Source organism: Cyprinodon tularosa, unplaced genomic scaffold (genome assembly GCF_016077235.1).
Source record: "Cyprinodon tularosa strain WSP-4 unplaced genomic scaffold, ASM1607723v1 ctg593, whole genome shotgun sequence".
Taxonomy (NCBI): domain Eukaryota; kingdom Metazoa; phylum Chordata; class Actinopteri; order Cyprinodontiformes; family Cyprinodontidae; genus Cyprinodon; species Cyprinodon tularosa.
In genome coordinates, this window is record NW_024039333.1 from 469,056 (window position 1) to 489,230 (window position 20,175).

General features: G+C 39.4%; 1 protein-coding gene across 1 annotated transcript; it reads left to right on the plus strand.

Moving 5' to 3' along the window:
- The first annotated feature begins 2,128 nt into the window (after positions 1-2,128).
- Positions 2,129-15,138, plus strand: lins1 (lines homolog 1). The gene is made up of 6 exons (XM_038306823.1): positions 2,129-2,526; positions 2,609-2,698; positions 11,351-11,483; positions 11,844-12,404; positions 13,755-13,938; positions 14,525-15,138. Exons 1-6 carry the CDS (start codon positions 2,212-2,214, stop codon positions 15,090-15,092), a joined length of 1,851 nt encoding a protein of 616 aa, XP_038162751.1. The 5' UTR covers positions 2,129-2,211; the 3' UTR covers positions 15,093-15,138.
- Positions 15,139-20,175: the final 5,037 nt, after the last annotated feature.

Consider the following 20,175-nt stretch of genomic DNA (forward strand, 5'->3'; position numbering starts at 1 on the left):
CCTTAGCAGAGTCCAACTGTCTCTAGAAATGATTCTGGCTTATTGTCGGCAATGGAGTCCAAGCTCAGACACTGGTCATACTGAGACCTAACAGCCCTTCTCAAAGGGGCTGGTTTCCCAAACTGCCAGAATACCCGACACAGGATCCCCAGAGGGACGTGGTTTCTAACTATTCAAAGCACGCCTAGACTGGTTGGAAAACCTCACATGCACCGTCCAGGACAGTGGTGACCACACTGCTCCTCCTGAAGCCATTGTTTGACTATCCAATGAACGCTCCTCTCCAGAACCGCTGAATAGACTTTATCAGGGTCTAGGTCTGGTCTGTCCTTCCAGGGGAACTGCTCCTGATTTCAATGCAATATTGCATCTGTGTTAACAACACGACATCCAGAGCCTTAAGGAACCCTGGGGGGAGGAATCGTCCAGGTCTGAAGATCAGAGGATAATACAGCTGACAGCAGATATTTTAGAGGAAAGTTCTTTATTCTTCACATATCTGAACATGCATACATTACATACAGTTGAGATTGGTTATAAAAGATTTTGCTGACAAAAAAGAAGAGAAAAACTTTGGAAAAGTGTTTCTTCTGCCAAAATGGACTTTGTAATGATTTTTGCAATGATCCTTCTTCATATATATACATACATCTATATATATATATATATAGGAAATCCTACCAAGGGCTAGACAAAGCCAGACTGAAGGACAGCACAGAGGCTCTAATCATGGCTGCACAGGAGCAGGCCCAGATCTACCACATCAGACAAGACCCCAGGTGCAGACTATGCAACGAGGCCCCTGAGACAATCCAGCACATAACTGCAGGGTGTAAGATGCTTGCAGGGAAAGCTTACATGGAGCGCCGTAACCAAGTGGCTGGGATAGTGTACAGGAAGATCTGTGCAGCGTATGGCTGGAAACCCCAAGATCAAAGTGGGAAATACCTCCAAAGGTGGTAGAGAATTATCAAGAGAAGATCCTGTGGGACTTCCAGATACAGAAGAATGGTAATGGCAAACCAACCGGACATTGTGGTGGTGGACAAAAAGCAGAGGAAAGTCGCTGTGGTTGACATAGCAATACCAAGTGACTGCAACATCTGGAAAAAAGAATATGAAAAAGTAGAGAAATACCAGGGAAGAGCTAGAGAAAACCTGGAAGGTCAAGGCATCAGTGGTACCTGTGGCCATGGGGGCACTCGGGGCAGTGACCCCCAAACTTGAAGAGTGGTTACAGTAGATCTCTGGAAATACATCAGACATCTTAGTCTAGAAGAGTGCAGTTCTAGGAACAGCAAAGATACTGAGCAGAACCCTCAAGCTCCCAGGCCTCTGGTAGAGGACCCAAGCTTGGAGGATAAAAGGGGGAAGACCGCCCGCAATGGTTGAGGAAGAGTTTTTTTAAAATTATATTTCATATTTAGTTTTAAAAACCTATATTTGCAGATGACTCTCTGATTGATTACATCATTCTAAACATTAAATCAAATTTTGCAAGCCAACGATTACTCCATGCTTGAGTGGTTCTGTTTCACCACATACTTTTACTCCTAATTGAATAATACTTTTTTTTAGATTACTAACTTCTAGATTTTACTTGAGTAAAAAATGTTACAGAAGTGTTATTCTTACTTAAGTAAATGTTTGAGGTACTATATCCAGCGCTGTGTATATATATGTACTGTATGCAGAAATGCCCCCTTCCCCCATTTCAAACATCTTGAAATACCACCACTAGGTGGCGGTAGTAGCTCACCACATAAATAAAATGCACTATTAAAAAGCCCAAATTGTCCAAATAGAAAAAACAAACAAACAGGTATGCCAACATATTGCAGTCGATCAAACACTGATGAACACGTCATCTTAGAATGCATCAGAAAAAAAAAAAAAACATTTTTTAAAAGCTGGTCCAATTAAAGAGAAAATTTGTTCTCTATTATATACTGAGAAAAAATATGGCATACCGGTAATTATATTATAATCTTTATTAGTTTTATTTGCGTTTACGTTCCAACGACTTTCACCCTCATATCCAGTAGGTGGCGGTTAAGACACATCAACTTCATTTCACCATCGCATTTAAGTAGTAGAAGAAGAAGAAAAGTCCGACAGGAGAGAGAGAAGGAAAACAAGACCCATTCGAGATGGAAAAGTGACAAAAAAATTATTTTGACATTATTTTATCAGTTTTATAAAGATGAAAACATGGATGTCCCTGATAGAACCGGGCTGCCCTCCACCAAAGAGCTGTTTTCCTGTCTCACCGACTGTCATCAGTCTTTACTCACAGGATCGAGTCCAAAACTCAGCGACCATGAAGTCGGGAGGCTGATTTTCTGCGGAGTTTGTGGACAGGATCCGGGAGGGGACACACAGGAAGGCGCAGAAAGCAGCAGGTGGGAGCTGACATGCTTGAGTCTGACGCTGCTGAAGAAGATCTGCTGCTCGGTGTCTGATCGGAGCCTCCATGCAGACATCCTCAGCCTGCTGCTGGGACACATGGACCTCATGCCTCAGCTGGTAAACATCAGGCTAAAACAGCCGCAATGAAACACGCTAGATGACGTCAGTGGTTAATGCACGAGCCGCTCTGTTTCCCCAGGTGCGTCTCTTCCAGGAGGAGGATCAGGTGATCTCACACCTGGCTGCTCAGAGCGCTTCTGTCTGCGTTCTCTACCTGCTGGAGACATCAGTGAGTGGAAGAAAGATCAGAAAATACCAGGAGCCCTCAGTTACTGGGGCCTTATGACAGGATGAGTAGAAGGGCCATGTTAGAGATTTGATTTGTTCCAGAATAAAGTCATGATAACATTAGAATAAAGTCATAAAATTGAGAGAATAAAGTCGTATTATTGAGAGAATGAAGTAATTAAACTAACAGAATAAATTCTTAACATTATGAGAATGATATTTGGGCTGCTCAGCAGTGCACTGCTGCCTTGCAGCAAGAAGGTTCTGGGTTCGATTCCCAGCCTCATCCGTCAACAGCTGGAGATGGGCACCAGCATCCCTCACCACCCCCTCTTGGGATAAGCGTGACAGAAAATAGATGGAATGGATGGCATCAGAGGCGTGCACAGACATTTTGGGGGGCAGGTGCTCAGGAGGGGGGGGGAGGGCACTTTTTAGCGCACGCGTAACACTTAATTATAAAAAAAAATAAACGCATGTTGAATGAAATTTGACTTTTATTTGTAACATTCTCTAAACGTGATTTTTCAATGGAAAAAAGTCACATCACCAACAGAACAGACTAAAGCATACTTCTTTCATCTGGCTCATCTCCCTGTTTTCCCTCCCTCATCCTGGTCTTTTTCTGTCTCTGTCTTCCCTGAACTCTTCCTCATCTCCTGTCCTGGTAGATGTTGATGGTATAGAGCTTCCCTGCTGTGACTGGCTACAATATATTAATAATAACCATCATGACAATAATAATGATAATAATAATAATAGCTTTAACAAATATGCCACATTAGTTTAAATAATGGGCTATTAGGGCAACATGACTGGAAGTCTTGTCACGTGGATATGACTTATGGTAGCCTACAAAATAATAGCTATTTTAATACCTGCTGCACAAACCACTTAAAAATAAAATGTGAACAGCTTTTAAGATTTTTCAATATGATTAACCCTCCTTTCTTGGTATTGTGCTGCAATTACTAAATCAATATACAATTAAGACAATAAAGAGACCAAAATGTGTTAATTTATGTTGCCTAACAAAACCTATACAACAGAAAACGTTTGTCTTAACACATAGATTTGTACAGAAGAGGATTAGGGCCACTGGAAAAAAAAAAGTTAACTGATTTTTAAATTTTATTTCAGTTTAACATGGGAAAAAAGTCAGAATTCTGAGATTAAAGTCAGAATACTGAGCAAAAAGTCAGAATTATGAGAAAAAAGTTAGAATTATGAGATTAAAGTCAGCATTCTGACTTTTTTCCCATACTAAACTGAAATAAAATTTAAAAATCAGTTAACTTATTTATTTTTTTTTCAGTGGCCCTAATCCTCTTCCGTATTTGCAATTGCAAACTCTACCAAAATTATTTGTAGCCTATGTGTTCGTCCTCACGTTATCTGTCATTGACTTGGGCTACAGTGTAAAACTTTCAGAATCAGAATCAGGTTTATTGCCATTGTTAGTGAAGGAGTTCACAAACTAGGATTTTTTTATGGTACAATCGTGCAACATGAAACATACAGTATAATATGGAATAGGTAAATAAAATTATAAAAATATCTAAAAACTGTGGGTATACATCATGCAATAAAATAGACTAATGTATACACTTAAGATAAAAAATATGGATACAAAACATAAAAAGTAAAATAGCATCTTACAAGGAGACAACTAGTTTATCTGGTGACCAGTCGGCAAAATGCGTGTTTGGTGCTGCTGAATGAGACATTTTAATGCACAACAAAATGATTCTGCTTGATCTGTATATTACCTGGCTAATAGGGCACGTGAGAAGCAGCCTGTCAGCGACCGTTCCTGCTATCTGAAAACTGCTATGATGCTGCGCATCTGGCATGCCCTGCGGGCGACCGAGCGAGTTCACGTGACAAAGGAAGAGAGAGAGGCTGGTCGTTTGTGCGCAAGTAGGTCGGTCATTTCGGGGCATTGTTTCAGTCGTTTTTAATGGCTCAGGTTTTCAAAAGATCATTTCAAAACCGACCTCAGTAAAATCTTAATAATATTAATAATAATAATAAAAAAAAAAACGAGTTTCAAAAGGGCATTTTCTTTGATAGAGGGCAAACTTCCTAGTGCTTTAGCACCACCTAGTGTCTATGTGTGCACGCCCCTGGATGGCATTATGAGAATAAAGTCTTAACATTAAGAGAATAAAGTCTTAACATTAAGAGAATAAAGTTGTAAAATTTAGAGAATAAAGTCTTAACATTACGAGAATAAACTCTCAAGATTACGAGAATAAAGTCATAAAATTGAGAGAATAAAGTCACCTGCTTGGCGGAGCTCTAAGCTTTCTTTCTGAAACGGGTTATGGTATGATGAATTTATTCTCATAATTTTTCAACTGTTCTCGTAATTTTATGACTTTCTTCTTGTAAATGTGCGACTTTATTCTCGTAATATTGCGACTTTATTCTCATATTAGAAAAAAAAATCTCTAGCCTGGCCTTAATGCTCTTGTGTGCGAACAGCCTGCAGTACTTAAAGCAACACTTTAACTGTTCACCTTTAGGGGCGATAGACCTGTAATGTCTTTGCTTATTTTATTTGTTTTCTACCAAACTGATCTTAATAATAATAATAATACATTTTATTTAAAAAGGCGCCTTTCTGGACACTCAAGGTCACCGTACAAAAACATAAAAAGTGTCAGAAAAAATAAAAATAATAATTATAAAGACATTTAAAAACATTTAAAAAATACAGAGGCTGTGACGGTGAAATTGATATTTTTAAAGAGAATAAGCAATCTTGAACAGATGGGTTTTGAGTTGCATTTTAAAATGGAGAATTGAGTCCGTATCTTATAGGCTTGTGTACAATTTAATACAGATTGAAATGTTTTTTTAGAGTACAAATTAATATAAACAGTTACAAAGAATATAAAAGTCAGCCACCACATATAAAAATACAATAAATAAGCTAAATATCAGCTGGAGTGACGTTAAAAGAAAGATTCTCAGTATGAGGATGAAGCTGTCATGCGTTCTGTTCATTGCACAGTTTAAATAAGTCTGTTAAACATTAACATCTTTATGAAATAAAAATTGGTCTAGTTTTGGCAAATTTTGTAACTGTTTGTAACTAATTGTTTTGTTTAATTTAACAGAAATCAAGTATTTTATACTATTAAAGGGCTATCTATCTCTAAGCTGTTATGCAACCCCAATAAAAAAAAATGAACCTAAATTATTATTATTATTATTACATTCTCCTAAATATGAAATTTGGAGTTCGTAAAATAATCAAAAGGATAAATATTTATTACTTTGAAAGGAACCTCTTTCACCTTGGAGGGAATAATGCTAAAAAGCCATGACCTAAAATGATTTAATAAATCTGGAATGAAGATAAAACTTGGGACAAAAGTTACAAAATGTTGCTTTAGTCAGTGGCCTCATTATTATTTATAATTTCTTGTCATTTGAAGATTAACTTCCAACCTCTTCTTTATTAGTTTATTAAGCTCTTAACATCCACCTCGTTTTAGCTATGACAGTTCTAGAGCTGTAGGGTTTGGAACGTTTGGTGTCAGCTTTGAGCTGCGCGCAATGGCTCCACCTGCTGGTAAAAATTTTACCAGTGGAATTTTATGCATTCTGAGTTATTACTCCCACTTAAGGTCCACCTAGTCACCGGTGGGTTTTAAGCAGAGATGGCAAAAGTACTCACTTTCCGTACTTGAGTAAAAGTACAGATACTTGTGTTAAAAAATACTCTGGTAAAAGTGGAAATACTTATTAAACTTCTTTACTCAAGTAAAAGTAACAAAGTAGAGGGTTGTAATTTTACTTAAAGTATAAAAGTAAAAGTAGAAACCACTTTTTTCATGCCATTGCCTACATTTTAAATGGGTGTCTGCCAATAGGACTAGATCTCCGTTGTGTTCATTTTCAATCATCTCGTCGTCCATACTACTATGCTAACGCCACCGCCACCAAGCTGCAATGATTTGCCATGAATGAATACCGCCGAATCTGTCGATTCATCTTGTAGTGGTGCGTCAAATGCAACGTAGATTCCCATCCAATTAGATTGAATTTGGTATTGATGCTGTGAAAAATAATAACGGTAACTCCATTGAAATGATTCAAAACTAAAGTAACGAGCCAATTTTTTAAAATGTAAGGAGTAGAAAGTACAGATATTTGTGTAAAAATGTAAGGAGTAGAAGTAAAAAGTCGCCATAAAAATAAGTAGTAAAGTAAAGTAAAAATATCAGAAAAATCTACTTGAGTACAGTAACGAAGTATTTGTACTTCGTTACTTCCCATCTCTGGTTTTAAGAGGTTAATACTGTTTTATATTATAATTCAATGGTGTAATGACACAACAATAGGCCCGTAAGCAACATTATCTGGATGGGCCCCATATGAAGTATAACACGTGATAAAGGTTCAGGATACGGCGACAATTCCATAAATCGGCCAAGAAGATACAGTTATGTAATTCTCAGTAGTACGTATATGATCACACATCACACACGGAAAAATAGTGACTGCGCACCTTTAATGGAACCATTGGTGACAGCGCACCACCATGCTAGCACAACAAGCCATTGGGCTACCTTCAGCTTCACAGCACCCTCACCCACGTTCTCTCCATTCACCTCCTGGTCGCCATCTTTACTCACTGTAGCAGCAACATCCTCCTCTCCCTTCTTTGAAAGAATGTGTTTATATTGGGAAGTTTGTTTCGTTCTTCCAGCAACTCTTCTTTCCATTTTCTTTTCTGGAATCTGCTTAAGTACCTCTTAAGCAGATTCAACTATATACAACGCGTATCCAAACACATGCGTTTCTAAAAATTAAAACTCCGTGAACGGTCCGTTTGCTTCCTCGGGGTTGGAGGTAACAGGCAGCATTCCCTCCGAGGCAGGTCCGATGTGCAGACGCCTACTGTGCGTGGCCTTGTACTTCGACATCGCTTCTAACCGGGACTGCAGCTTAACACAGAGTTCAGTGAGATCCGGCCTACGAAATGGCGACGACCGTACAATCCATCCAGAGACACCGCCGACGACGCCATCTTCTTCGTCGGACATGAGGTCGACGGTGGCGGACTTACAGAGTTCCACTTCCTCATCTGCCAGCACACTCTGCCTCGCCTTCAGCAGCTGAAAAAAAAAAACATGAATCAGCGCACTGCATATGGACACAACACATCTATCAATGCACCTGAAAAATAGTCACCAAATAAAGTCTTACCCTCTTTCGTCTGGCCCGACTCCGAGCAGATAGCCTGGCAGCCTCCGCACGCAGCGTGCTGGCTAGCAGCGTGTATCTGAAGCTCCTGCATACCGTCTCATAATACGTCTTACAGGCAGCTGGAAAACAATTAAATGAGAGTGGTATGAATAAAAAAAAAAAAAATCAAACGCAAGTCACAGTAACAAGGAAGGAGAAAACATTAAAACAAGTCACATACACACAATGTCGTCTTTATCAACATCGTGCAAATCCGAGCAAATAGGAGGTCACCGCCTCATTGTGAGGCGACTGTAGTCTGTGAAAAAAAAAAAGTACAGCTATGGTCGGTATCCATCCGTATCCATGTCCTTTTACCGCAGAATGAAAGCATATTCTTTAAACCTTACCCCTGCCGGTTCATAGCGCCTGCAATTAGTCTCCGAGTTGTTAAGACGGCATAATGCTTCCTGTGAATCACAAAAAATACACTTTAGTAAAGCTTTAGGCTAGGCTGCTTTTAGCTTACCTAGCTAGGCTAGGCTGTCTTTAGCTTGCCTAGCTAAGCTAGGCTGCTTTTAGCATAGCTACCAGTAATCGAACATATATTTACCGCTAGCGTGGCGTTGTGCACCTGTCTTGTCTTCCTCGAGTTCGTATATCCCGCAAAGTTGCTCCCCTGCAGATAGGGTGGCCAGATGTCCGGCTTTAGGGCGGACAGTCCGGATTTTCATTGCACTGTCCGGCGTCCGGCGCTGCACCCAGCCGGACGTGTATTTGTCCTCCTTTACCCCCAGATTCCACATACTCCGTCAGCGCTCCGCCCCGCTCACGTACGGAGTACTTGTCTGTCTTCTTCTTCTTCTTGTCGAGTTTTATGGCGGTTGGCAACAAACTGTTAGTAGCATTACCGCCACTTACTGGTATGGAGTGTGGTTCGTGATGGTTTAAATATTGATCCTGATACATTCTACCCTAACTTCTTCTAAACATACATTCACACATTCACACTTAAAAATATAAACATATTTGTGCACAGCTTTGTATATCATTCCTTCACTCACAAACACACTTACTATAATTAAATTCTATGGAATAATTTCGTTTTCTTTAGAAATCGAATAATTATTTGTATGTGTTTACTCCCTAAATTTTTCCTCAGTATATCTAATAAATTAACCTTCTCCTTAATGTCTTCAAACTCTCTTCTCATATATCTTCTCTCTTTTTCATATTTATGACATTCTAATATAACATGTTCTATGGTTTCATATTTATCACAGAAATCACATTTGCCCGTTTTATGTTTTTGTATTTTAAAAAGTGTATGATTAAGTCCTGTATGACCAAATCTTAACCTTGTTATCACTCTTTCATCCTTTCTATTTCTTCTTCCATTTCTTCTTTCTCCTACCATCTTCTGAATTTTATAAAACCATCTTCCTGTTTTATCTTCATCCCACCTTTTTTGCCAAATTTCCATAAGTTTCTCTTTAATAATACTCTTTCCTTCTGATTTACTTATTTTAACTATAAAACTAATAGAATGTTTAATTGCCCTTTTTGCCATTTTATCTGCCCTCTCGTTTCCTTCCACCCCAATATGTGCTGGAACCCACACAAATGTAACTATCAGCCCCATGTTTCGTATTCTGAACAGTGTATGATTTATTTCTAATAAAATGTCCATCCTACTATCTGTATTACTTGTCTGTCATGTAAATCAATGAGAGCTGTTCCACATCCTCCGCTCGTCACCGCCCACGTACGTCTTCTCCGTCCTTCACCGTCAAAATACGGAGCTGAGCTATTTTTTGCTCCCCTCCGGTCCGTCCAGATCAAGACCCGCTATTGCAATCGCACCAAACAGAAAAAAGAATGTAGAGAAGACCCGGTTTGTCAAATTAAATTATAGTAAAAACAGATCGGTATCTAGAAATTAGAGCATAGTTTGTATATATTCCCAAAAACTAAAACAATAAATTTAGATTTTATTTCCTGGCAAAACATTCAATTCGGTTTATCCATTAAAGAAAAAAAAATTTGGAATTTTTAATCAATATTCTAATAATTGTAACAAAGTATTATATCCATAAATGTCGCTATGCAAAATGCTCCCTCTCAATCTCTGCTCTCAAAAATGAACTTTCCCTTTTCAAAAGATGTCTGAGAAAGATGCAGAATTTAAATGCAATTAAATTGTTTGAGTTAATTGAAGAATTTCAGTTGGTAGTCCCCACTGATTAATTTACTTTAACTACTATTATTATTTTATTTATTTTTATTTATTTTATTTTATTTTATACTTTGTTCCAGCCTGTGCATTTAATTTTATTTTTCAAAAGCAGGAGTTGTGATATTTCTTCTTGTATTGAAATATTTGTTATTAACTTGTTATTTGAGATTGTTATTGTTTTCTTATATATTCAATAACAAAAAAAAAAAAGTGGAAATCTAAAAAAAAAAAATTAACCATTACAGCCAACTGATTCTGATTAAAACTAATTTTTGAAGTAAATTATTTTGTGTATTTTTTTTACATAACATTTGCATACACAGTAATCTAGCGTACTTTAATTAAATAAATCAATTCAAGCTAAAATGTAAGAGTCTATAATTAGGCTATACTGAGCCTGATCTATTTCTACCATCTATTTGGGGGATATTTATTGCCACACTTTGGGCCACTTTGAGCCTGATCTCTTTGTATCAGAGATTTTCTTCCTCTGAAAGATGTCACTTGGGGTAAAACCCCCCCTGCAACCCTGGTTTGCATTTGTATAGCTCACAGCATGTTCATTTACATGTTAAAGCCTCCCCTAGAATTCCATGGGGGGGAGGCATGGGGGGAACACTGCCTAAGAAATTCCACGTCAATTTCTGACAATTTACGGGAGTTTTCGTCGAAGCCTGCAAATTGCCGTATACTGCCGCTAACCTGAAGTTCCACGACAATCTACAGTGCCGTATATTGACGAAAATCCCACTTTTCATGCAGTGTATATTGTTCTTTTAAGATCATTCTTGCGATTTGAAACATGTTATATGAGTGTATTTTTTACCAACCGTCTAATGAACTATACACAGTTATTAACATAGTAATTAAAAGTACAACTGTCTGCTTTGCTATTGGTGTTGTGATTAAATGGCTCACCATCATGTTGAAATCTGGCATGTGTTGCGGTATAAATACGGTCCGATGCGGTAAGTCACTTCTGTATGAGGTGGGTTTAAGAGGAATTTTTCGCACCATTACATCTGCAAAGAGACGTCTTTGTCTAAAATTGCATAGGGGCCCACCAGGTCTCAGTGACGGGGCCCATAAGAGGTTGTGGGCCCTTAAGCTACTGTTGTCTCTGCTTACCGATATTTACGCCATTGTTATAATATTTATACTTTCTGATTAGGAGTGCTTTTCCCCCCCTAAAAACTGTATATTCTATGTCTTCAGGGAACGGTGAGTCCTGCTTGGCAGGAGAAGTGTGTGCGGGTTTTCAGCAGCTCTCATCCTGGTCCTGAACTAGACGCCTGCCTCTGGTCGCTCACTAACGTCCTCAAAAAGCTTCTCAAAAAGTCACATCAAGGTGCGTCCTGTTTGGTTCAGTAGATCCTTAAATATACGCGGGTCTGATTAGGGTTTGGCATTGATAAGATTTTCAGAAAAAAAATCAAGATGTTAAACAAATTCAAAAAAATATACAGAATTTTTTGACATCTTTGTTACACTTTAAAAAAAAAAGATAACATTTCAAACAACAAATAATGAAAAATTTAAAACACTAATGTCTGAGAAAACAGTTACTTTTCAAACTTTTTTATTTAAACGTTTGACAAAGTTACATTTCTGCGTTGCACTTTGTTTTTATTTCCATCTACCAAATTAAACTATTTTCTGTTTGCACCAATAAAGGAACCAAATTCACTGCATATTTTTCTTCCATCAGCGCTCCTGGGAGACGTGGCGGCAGCGTTTGACGGCAGCCTGACTGCTTTTTGTTCAAAGCTGCTACATGAGGACAGGATAGAGGAGAGCTGGAGCGGAACGACGTTCTGCCTCCTGTTGGACCTGCTGGAGGCGCTGTCTGCGTCAGGATTGATCTGTGGAGCGGGGGTCTGCCTAACATGCCAGAAAATACCCATAAGCCACTCTGCAGCCCTCCTGATGGCCGTCAGCCGGCGCTCTGAGTACTTTGTGAAGAAGCGAACCCTGCTGCTCCTCAAGAGGGTTCTCCTTCAGAAGCCTGGAGAGGACTGGTCCCTGGAGGGGGTGCTGTCTGCTGTAGGGGGACGTTCCAGCTCCGACCGCAGGGTGCTGGCTCAGAGCGTACTGAAGGCCGTGGCTGATGGCTGGCTGCACAGCGTTCAAGTAGAAGACGCAGTTTTCTTTGGAGGGGCCCGACGGGGCCGAGAAAACGAAGGTCTGAAAGGGGATGGGACAATGCTGAGGGCGGTGAGCCTTATTCTTCTCAAGTCTGTAGAGCTTCACCTCCAAACGGGTGCAGAAGGTCAGAGTTTAATCCTTGAATTTATAGATTACAATTTGTTTCATCATTTCTGAAAATAGAATAAAGAAAATTTGGTTAAAAATACAATCCAGGAATTTGCAAAACCATTTTAATCAAATATGTTTGTGAGAGTAACGTCATCCTGTGTTCAGACCGCAAGCAGAAGGAGCAAAAACGCGCGTCCTCCTTCAGTTTTGATGCTTGTACCAGTTTAGTTCTATCATGCGTCTTTTGCTGCTCTGGCTGCGTGGTGGAAAAGTAGGTCTGATGCGTGTTGGGCGGAGCTACACTATGCTTTCTATGCCTGTAACAATGGCAGCTATATTTGCTGTGATCAGTGGGTAAAAAGTAGTTTTAATGTTTCTAAGTGAGAAAGTCCACCTAAGACATGGTCAGTTCAGTCAGTTCATCCAGATTACCATCCTGCCTTTAAACATTATTTCCCTGTCAGCGGCTCAGACCGCCGTACACTGGCGGTGCTCTGTCTCTGGGAATCCCGTTCAATGGCAGCCTCTGGCCCGGTCGCCTCTTGGCTACTGTTTGCAGCAGCTGGAAGTGGATGTTAGCGTTTTTCATGTACGTAATCCAAACTGAAGGCACCAGAATAGTAAAATCGAACATATTTTTCTAGCAGGTTTCTACATTTTAAGTTAATTTATGCGTTAATAAACAATTTCAGAGGAGTGATCATAGCGCTCTGCATCATCAGCAGCTCTGTGTCTCTCTCCCAGCCAGCTCCCAGATCAGCTTGATGTGGCGCTTCGAGCAGCAAAAGTTAACTTTTTCCAACTCTTGCAGCCGCAGCTCCTGCTGCGCCTTGATGCGCGTCAACCATTGACTTTCCATTTAAACTACCCTCTGCTGCTTCTGCTGCTTGCAGTCTGAATGTAGCATTACTTATTTCTTTTTAAACAGTTTTTTTAATTTTATTTTAATTAATTTTTTTTTTTTACAGATTTTGTATTTTCGATTTTTTTTTTCTTCTCAACATAATTTTTTTCAAATTGGTTTTTATGAATTGCATTCTTTTCAAATTGCATTTTTTCACCGATCACATTATTTTCACCTCTAGCCTAATCCAAACGATTGCTGTTGACTCAAACAATGATCAATAATAATATTGTTGCTAACGTCCAGAAGACAGAGAGAATTGTGTATTTGCTTGTTACTCCTGAGGAAAGCCCGCCCCCAGGAGTGAGGGGAGAATGGAAACGTAGACCAACTTGTAAACTGAATGCTTTGACTGTTTGCTCAGCTCTCTATGAACTGATGGGTAATATTATGTAACATTTATATGGTTTTAAAATCACTAGTTTGATCTGGCAACTGTTATTTCTTTGCTCCCTGCAGGAACGGACAGTGCGGCAGAGGTCAACTCATATCTACAGAGCCTGTGGAGCTTCTTGAGGCGCTGGCGTGCTGCTCAGGCTGAAGTCACTCACCCTTGCAGCTGGATCAGCCTGCTGTTTGGAGAACAGGATGATGACTTAATGGAAGCAGCCAGTGCTTCCCTTTCAATATTCCTCAGCTGCAGGTATAATGAAAAACATTATATATACAAACATTTTGCATTTAATATATAAAAGTTTTTCATCTGTCAATATGCTATATAAGGAACTCCTCAAGTGGAAACATTTTAGTTTAATTTCATAAAAAATCTTCTTTAAGGGACCTCGGGCTATCCGATTATGAATCGATTAATCAAAAAAATAATCGACACACAATAATCGATTTGCAAAATAAGGGTTAGTTGCAGCCATAGTTGACACATTGACTCAACCAACCAGAGAAGATGGTCCAATGGCAGGGAAGCAGTCGCTGCATCCAAGCTGTGATCTCTACTCCTGGAGAGCTGTCAGCATAAAACCATAACAACTGAACAAAAACATCTTTTCCGTCACACTTATCCCAGTGGTGCCTATCTCCAGCTCTACAGGCAAGAGGCGGGGTCCACCCTGTACAGGTCGCTAGTCCATCGCAGGGCAACACAGAGACAAACAGGACAAACAACCATTTGAGATGTATTTTAGTAGTGGGAGTTGTTTTCTGGTAAATGTTGTACACATTAGTGCTCCTTCAGGCTGAGTGGACTAATATTAATGGGGAATCTTCTCTTTCAGACGGTCTTCAGGGCTGGAGGATCATGCCACCATGGAGGCCGCCTGTGCCTCTGGATGCAACCCTCATTGCCACTTTCTGCTCCTGCTGCAGAGCCTCTCCTTTGATCACAGCATCCTCCTTGACTTCCTCATCTCCTCAGAGACCTGCTTCCTTGAATACTTTGTTCGCTACCTGAAGTACCTTAGAGGAGACTGCCGGGGCTTTACTGCAGCGTGTAAAGCCCTTTCTGACACCCATGGGTCAGAGGCTCGTAGCCGAGGGCTTCGGCTGGTAGAGTACGACAGTTCTGATGAGTCGAGTGAAGATACCCCTGAAAGAGACAAACTGTCTGGATCAACAGCTGCAGAAGTGAAGCTACAGAGTGAATCGGTGAGCTCAGCTGCAGCAGTTCTGTTGGATCAGGACGTATGCCCTACTTTGGACAGAGCTGTATCCTGTTTGTCGGACCTCAGAGAGGTGGTGACGAAGCTGCAGGCGAAGAAACTCTTCCCGTATAACCCCTCATCACTCCTGAAGCTTCTAGCAGCAGTAGAAAACCTTCATCAGAGCTCACCACTTTCACTTTGACAACAAGAAACGTCTAATGTAAAATAAACTATTTTGTTAAAACTATTGCTTGCTTCCTGAGTAAAATATTTTCAATTAAATATATTGTATGTAGAGATAAGATTGTCACCAAAAGCCCCTTCTGTGATTCTGGAGATCCTCAGAAAAGAAAGGACAGTTTATTAAAGCTGCATTGTGTAATTTAGCAACATCTACCATTAAATTAGCTTTACCTATGTAGTCAAGTGATGACGAGGTTTGTTTACATTAGATCACAGCATAGAATCCATAAATTATTCAATATTGTTGTATATGTAGATTGAGTTTGTATCATTGAGTATAAAAACTAGAAAATTATTTTGACAAAAGATGAATTTGGGAATCCTCTGAAGAGGTTTGTGGGTGGCATTTGAAAACTGTATTAGCCCTAGAAGGACTGTTCATCATCCTACCTCCAGCACAGACACTGAGCAGCGGCTGCCTTCTCCCATCCCGCTCTGTCCACCTGCAGGCTCCTCTGATCCTAACTTGCAGTCACATTAGAGCACAATGGTGATCTCTTACTCACTAGTTTGTCAGCTCTGAGCTGCCATAAGGCAAAAGATGTCTGCCTCCACAAATGGGACCCAAATCCTATACCGTATTTTTCGGACTGTACGTTGGAGTTTAAGTCGCATAGGCCAAATAAATGATTTATGAAGACTTAAAAAAACATAAATATGTCGCACTGGACTAAAAGTCGCACCATTTTGAAAGGTTATTCTATCCATGGAATCCGTGTATTCTGATAACTGCCGCCTGGTGGCTTACTGCTTGAGAACCACATTGTTATATTTCATGAACGAGCATCTGAGAAGCAGTGATAATCATTCAGAGCACTTTATCATATCAAGATTTCAACATTAGAGACAAAAAGTTTATCTGGAAAGAAGAAATAGGCCTATTTTAAAAAACACAAAACATTGCTGTTGTAATGCTAATTTGTTTTGTTGTGGTAAGTTGTAACGTTTTTTCTTTCAGTGGTATTAATAGAATACATGTTGCGCGCAAAGCTACATAGCGCCCTCTCGTGGTGAAAAAAACCTATATATGTCCCACCAGAGTATAAATCGCATGGCCAGCCAAAGCATGAAAAAAAGTACGACTTATAGTATTAAAAATACAATAATTATAAATAACATAATAAAGGCAAGGCAAACATAAAGATAGAGACTCAGTTCGTAGATGAAAATAAAATAATGTAATTATGTAAAATATGTTGCATTTCTATCAGTAAATGTAAATATCCTTCAGGATATTAAAGGTAAACTTTAGTTTAAAGAAGTGCACCTTTTTAGGTCTCAGTACTAAGTAGATTTGAATGATTAATGACAGTTGCTATTTTCTGAAAATGTATTTGGGGCTGTGGATAGGGATTTTTATATACTGCCCTCCTCTGGCTCCTGTGCTCAGTGACATCAGGTTAACTTTTTTTTACATAACCGAGGACCTTTAGAGATGTGAGCACATGTCATTAAACCTAAATGAACTCAACCAAGAGAGACTGATGGAGTCAGGTGGACGGTAGCTTTAAAGGTAGTTCTACAATTCATGGGACTTTAGAAGAAAGAGGAATCTGATGTATCCCTCAGCCAATCCATACAGATCAGACTGGGTTTATCCTGCACAGATAGGTGCACATTACAAGACCATCTTTACATGTACTAAGTAATATCCAGAGGAAAAAAAATCTACTTAGTTGTTTTTGTATGCAGCCCAGGGAAAATTTGGCTTACACAAAAGTTTTGTCGGTTCCTTCTGTAATAAATCCACAGCCAGAGTTATTAATAATTGGCATTTATTAAAATCTATTAAGATAGAAAGAGGCACAAGGCATCACCACTCCAGTCTTGTACAAACATTGACTCAATGGGTTAGGCAGATTTAAGAAATAACAAGGTCAAAATTGACACTGACAAACACAAGGAAGCATTATATGCAGATGACATCTTAGTGAACCTAACTGAGCCCTATACTTCTTTGCCAGAACTATTTAAATTATCAGAGCAATTCGGTAAATATATTTATTAAATACATTTTAAAACTAAACTATAATCCACTATCAAAACTGCAAAATATTCTCCAAGTGAACTGGGACAGAAATGGGGACTGTTGACCTAGTAGTCTGTAGTCTGAGATGAATACAAGTACCAGGTTGGATCCCGGGAGCCTCCACTCTGGGTCTCTGAGCAAGACCTTTCACCCCACACTGCCAGTGTGCGTGCCAGTGGGCACGCACACTGGCAGCCCACTGCTCCCCAAGGGGATGGGTTAAGTGCAGAGGTGACTTTCTCCAGTGTGAGATCAATAAAGTTAATTTATTTGTTTTGAATTATTATTTATTAATGCTGGTGAAGATTATCTGTCATCCAGGTCATAATCATTCCAAAAAAGTAAAAAAAAAAAAATCCACTGGACTTTGTTTCCAAGGTTGAAGACGTTTCTCTTCCCATTCAGGAAGCTTTTTCAATTCAAAATGTCAGAAATAGCATCGAGTTTGAGGTTTTGTACCGTAGCCCAACAAAGCCTTTAGAAAACATGCAAATTGAAACGGACGAAGGGGTCCACCCCTTTGGAATGGCGGTCATTTGGCTTCCTTTATTAGCCTGCAATGCATCGTACCTGTTTAGATAGGCATGGGGCAGACAGGTATTTCTGTCTAGAGCTAACAGAACTGGCAGCATTGTGAGGCAAGGGCTAAAACATGTACGGCTGTAACACCAAACCAAGCTTCTGCCGCCCTGGAGTCCTCTTCCACAAGATATTCATCCCCACTTTCCTCATCCATGACCTCAGACACAAAACTCTCCTCTTGCATGTTTCCGCTGTCCATAGCGTTCCTTGACAGGGTTGTGTCTAAGTCACCAATTAGAAACAAGACTGTCTAAGTCACATTGGGACCAAGCACTAAGTTGCTAAGTGGTTAGCAAGATTCCGACAACCCGGCCACAACCATACTTGCTTGCGAACCTTCCGCCACAACAATCCCACCCTATTGATAAACCCCATCACATTCACTTTATACACTCGTGTAAAGTCGTGCATCACTCGGGAGAATTCGGAAATGCAACGGTTGGAACAGCAGCTTCCCTGCGACTTTAAAACCTGTGGAGTTTAACCCCTTTATATATATATTCAATTTCTATATGCTGAAAGTTCTGCATAAGTGATCACAGGTTGCATGGTGCGTGTGTGCCAGAGAGAGAGGGAGAGCATGTTTCATTCCATTCCAGCAGCAGTGCGTTTGTGCCAATCACCATCCAGTGTCACTCCCAATGAAGTTAAACTGGCAGCTATGGAGGCCATTTTGATTGAAGGGGGAAAGGAATAAATAATATAAAAAACGAAAAGCAGTTGTTCCAGTGACAACACAGACACACCCCATGTGCATGGCCTTTTTTTCCCTTTTTTTTAAAAAGAGAACTTTATTTTTATTTGCACATCTTTTCAGTTGGGTTTTCCCAAAATGAAAAATATTTATTTTCGGGGGACAAAGGTCAATAGTTTTGTTATCAGATCCAAGGAAAAAAAAACCTGCCTAAGTTTTATAAATGGGACATGGAGGAAATTAATTTCATTGATTGAGACTTATTTTGTTATTTCAGTCACCCAATGTAAATATATATCAATCTACATTTTGTGATGTATTGCTTAGAATAGTATGATAAAAAGCATCGAACTCTAAAGTCTTCGTTAATACCCAGCACTATTATGATATTCAGTTTACACTGCAATTTCTTAATGTCTTTGAGGCATTTCAAACTGGTCTAGAAAATGTTTAATAATAATGTATAAATGATAATCCTTTATTTGTCAAAAGCATGGCCTCTGTTTTTAGCCACATTTTTCAGTGTATAAAAGGTTTATCTACAATAAACACCAACAAATCCAAAAAGTTCAGGCTCCTTTTTATTTTATTTTTCTGCTTTAAGCCCTGTAACTGGCTACATTATTTTCTTTATTGGTTATATTTTTTTAAACAACAAAGGTCAGAACAGATCCCAATAACAACCCATGAGTTGATAAAAATATAAAACACCTTTTAAATCATAAGAGCAGCTTTCAAAGGGGGGGATACACTGAGGGTAAGAGAGTTAGAAAAATAAATAGATAATATTAATAAGAAATGAAAACCCTTATTCTATAAATAAAGTTGAAAATAAATCGAGTAAGGGTGACTGGAGGGGGGCTGAACCAAATGATGGGGAAGAAACAAAAGGCAGTACATTAAAAACTCTGCAGCTAGGATCCTGATGAGTGTGTGGAAACATGAGCACATTATCCCCATTCTCCATTCATTACACTGGCTTCCCATCTCCACTGGGTTTGGGTACAAGGTTTCCCTCCCTCCTCACACAAGAATGCTTCCATGGACATGCCCCCCCCACCTCAAAGAACTTATCAACCCACAAAACACAACCCGCTCCCTTTGCTCCACTCATTCAAATCTCCTCCACATTCCCAGAACCAGACTCAGGATAATGGGAGATATGGCATTTTGTGCTGCTGCCCCACATCTGTGGAATGCCATCCCTGACAGCTTGAGGGCACCTTAATCCACTTAGTGATTTAAAAAAGGCCTTAAAACATTTCTTTTTAGCAAAGCTTTTGGTCCCCTTTAGATGTTTTTCTCTCTTGTAAAAATAGGTTTTTTATGCTTTTCTCTTTTTTTTTCCGTAGTACTTTCAGATCTTTTGATGAAAAGTGCAGTATAAATTAAATGTATTATTATTATTTTTATTGCAGGTTTTATAAGCATGGTTTCAGTAATGGAACTGACTCCTTCTGTGCAAATATAGGAGCTAATTTGGTATCAAGGAGGTTATTACAAAAATTCAGATGAATCCTCATAAATCCATTGGTCCAGATGACATTGGGGGAGGAGTTCTGAAGGAATGTGCCACACAGCTGGCTCCCTGTATTCTAGCAATTTGTGGGGTTTCTCAACACTGGCTTTGTCCTGGAGGCATGGAAGACATCAGTTATTGTCCCTTTGCCCAAAACATCTAAAACTAAAGCTCTAAAAGACTTCAGACCAATCGCCCTTACATCTGCAGTGAGCAAA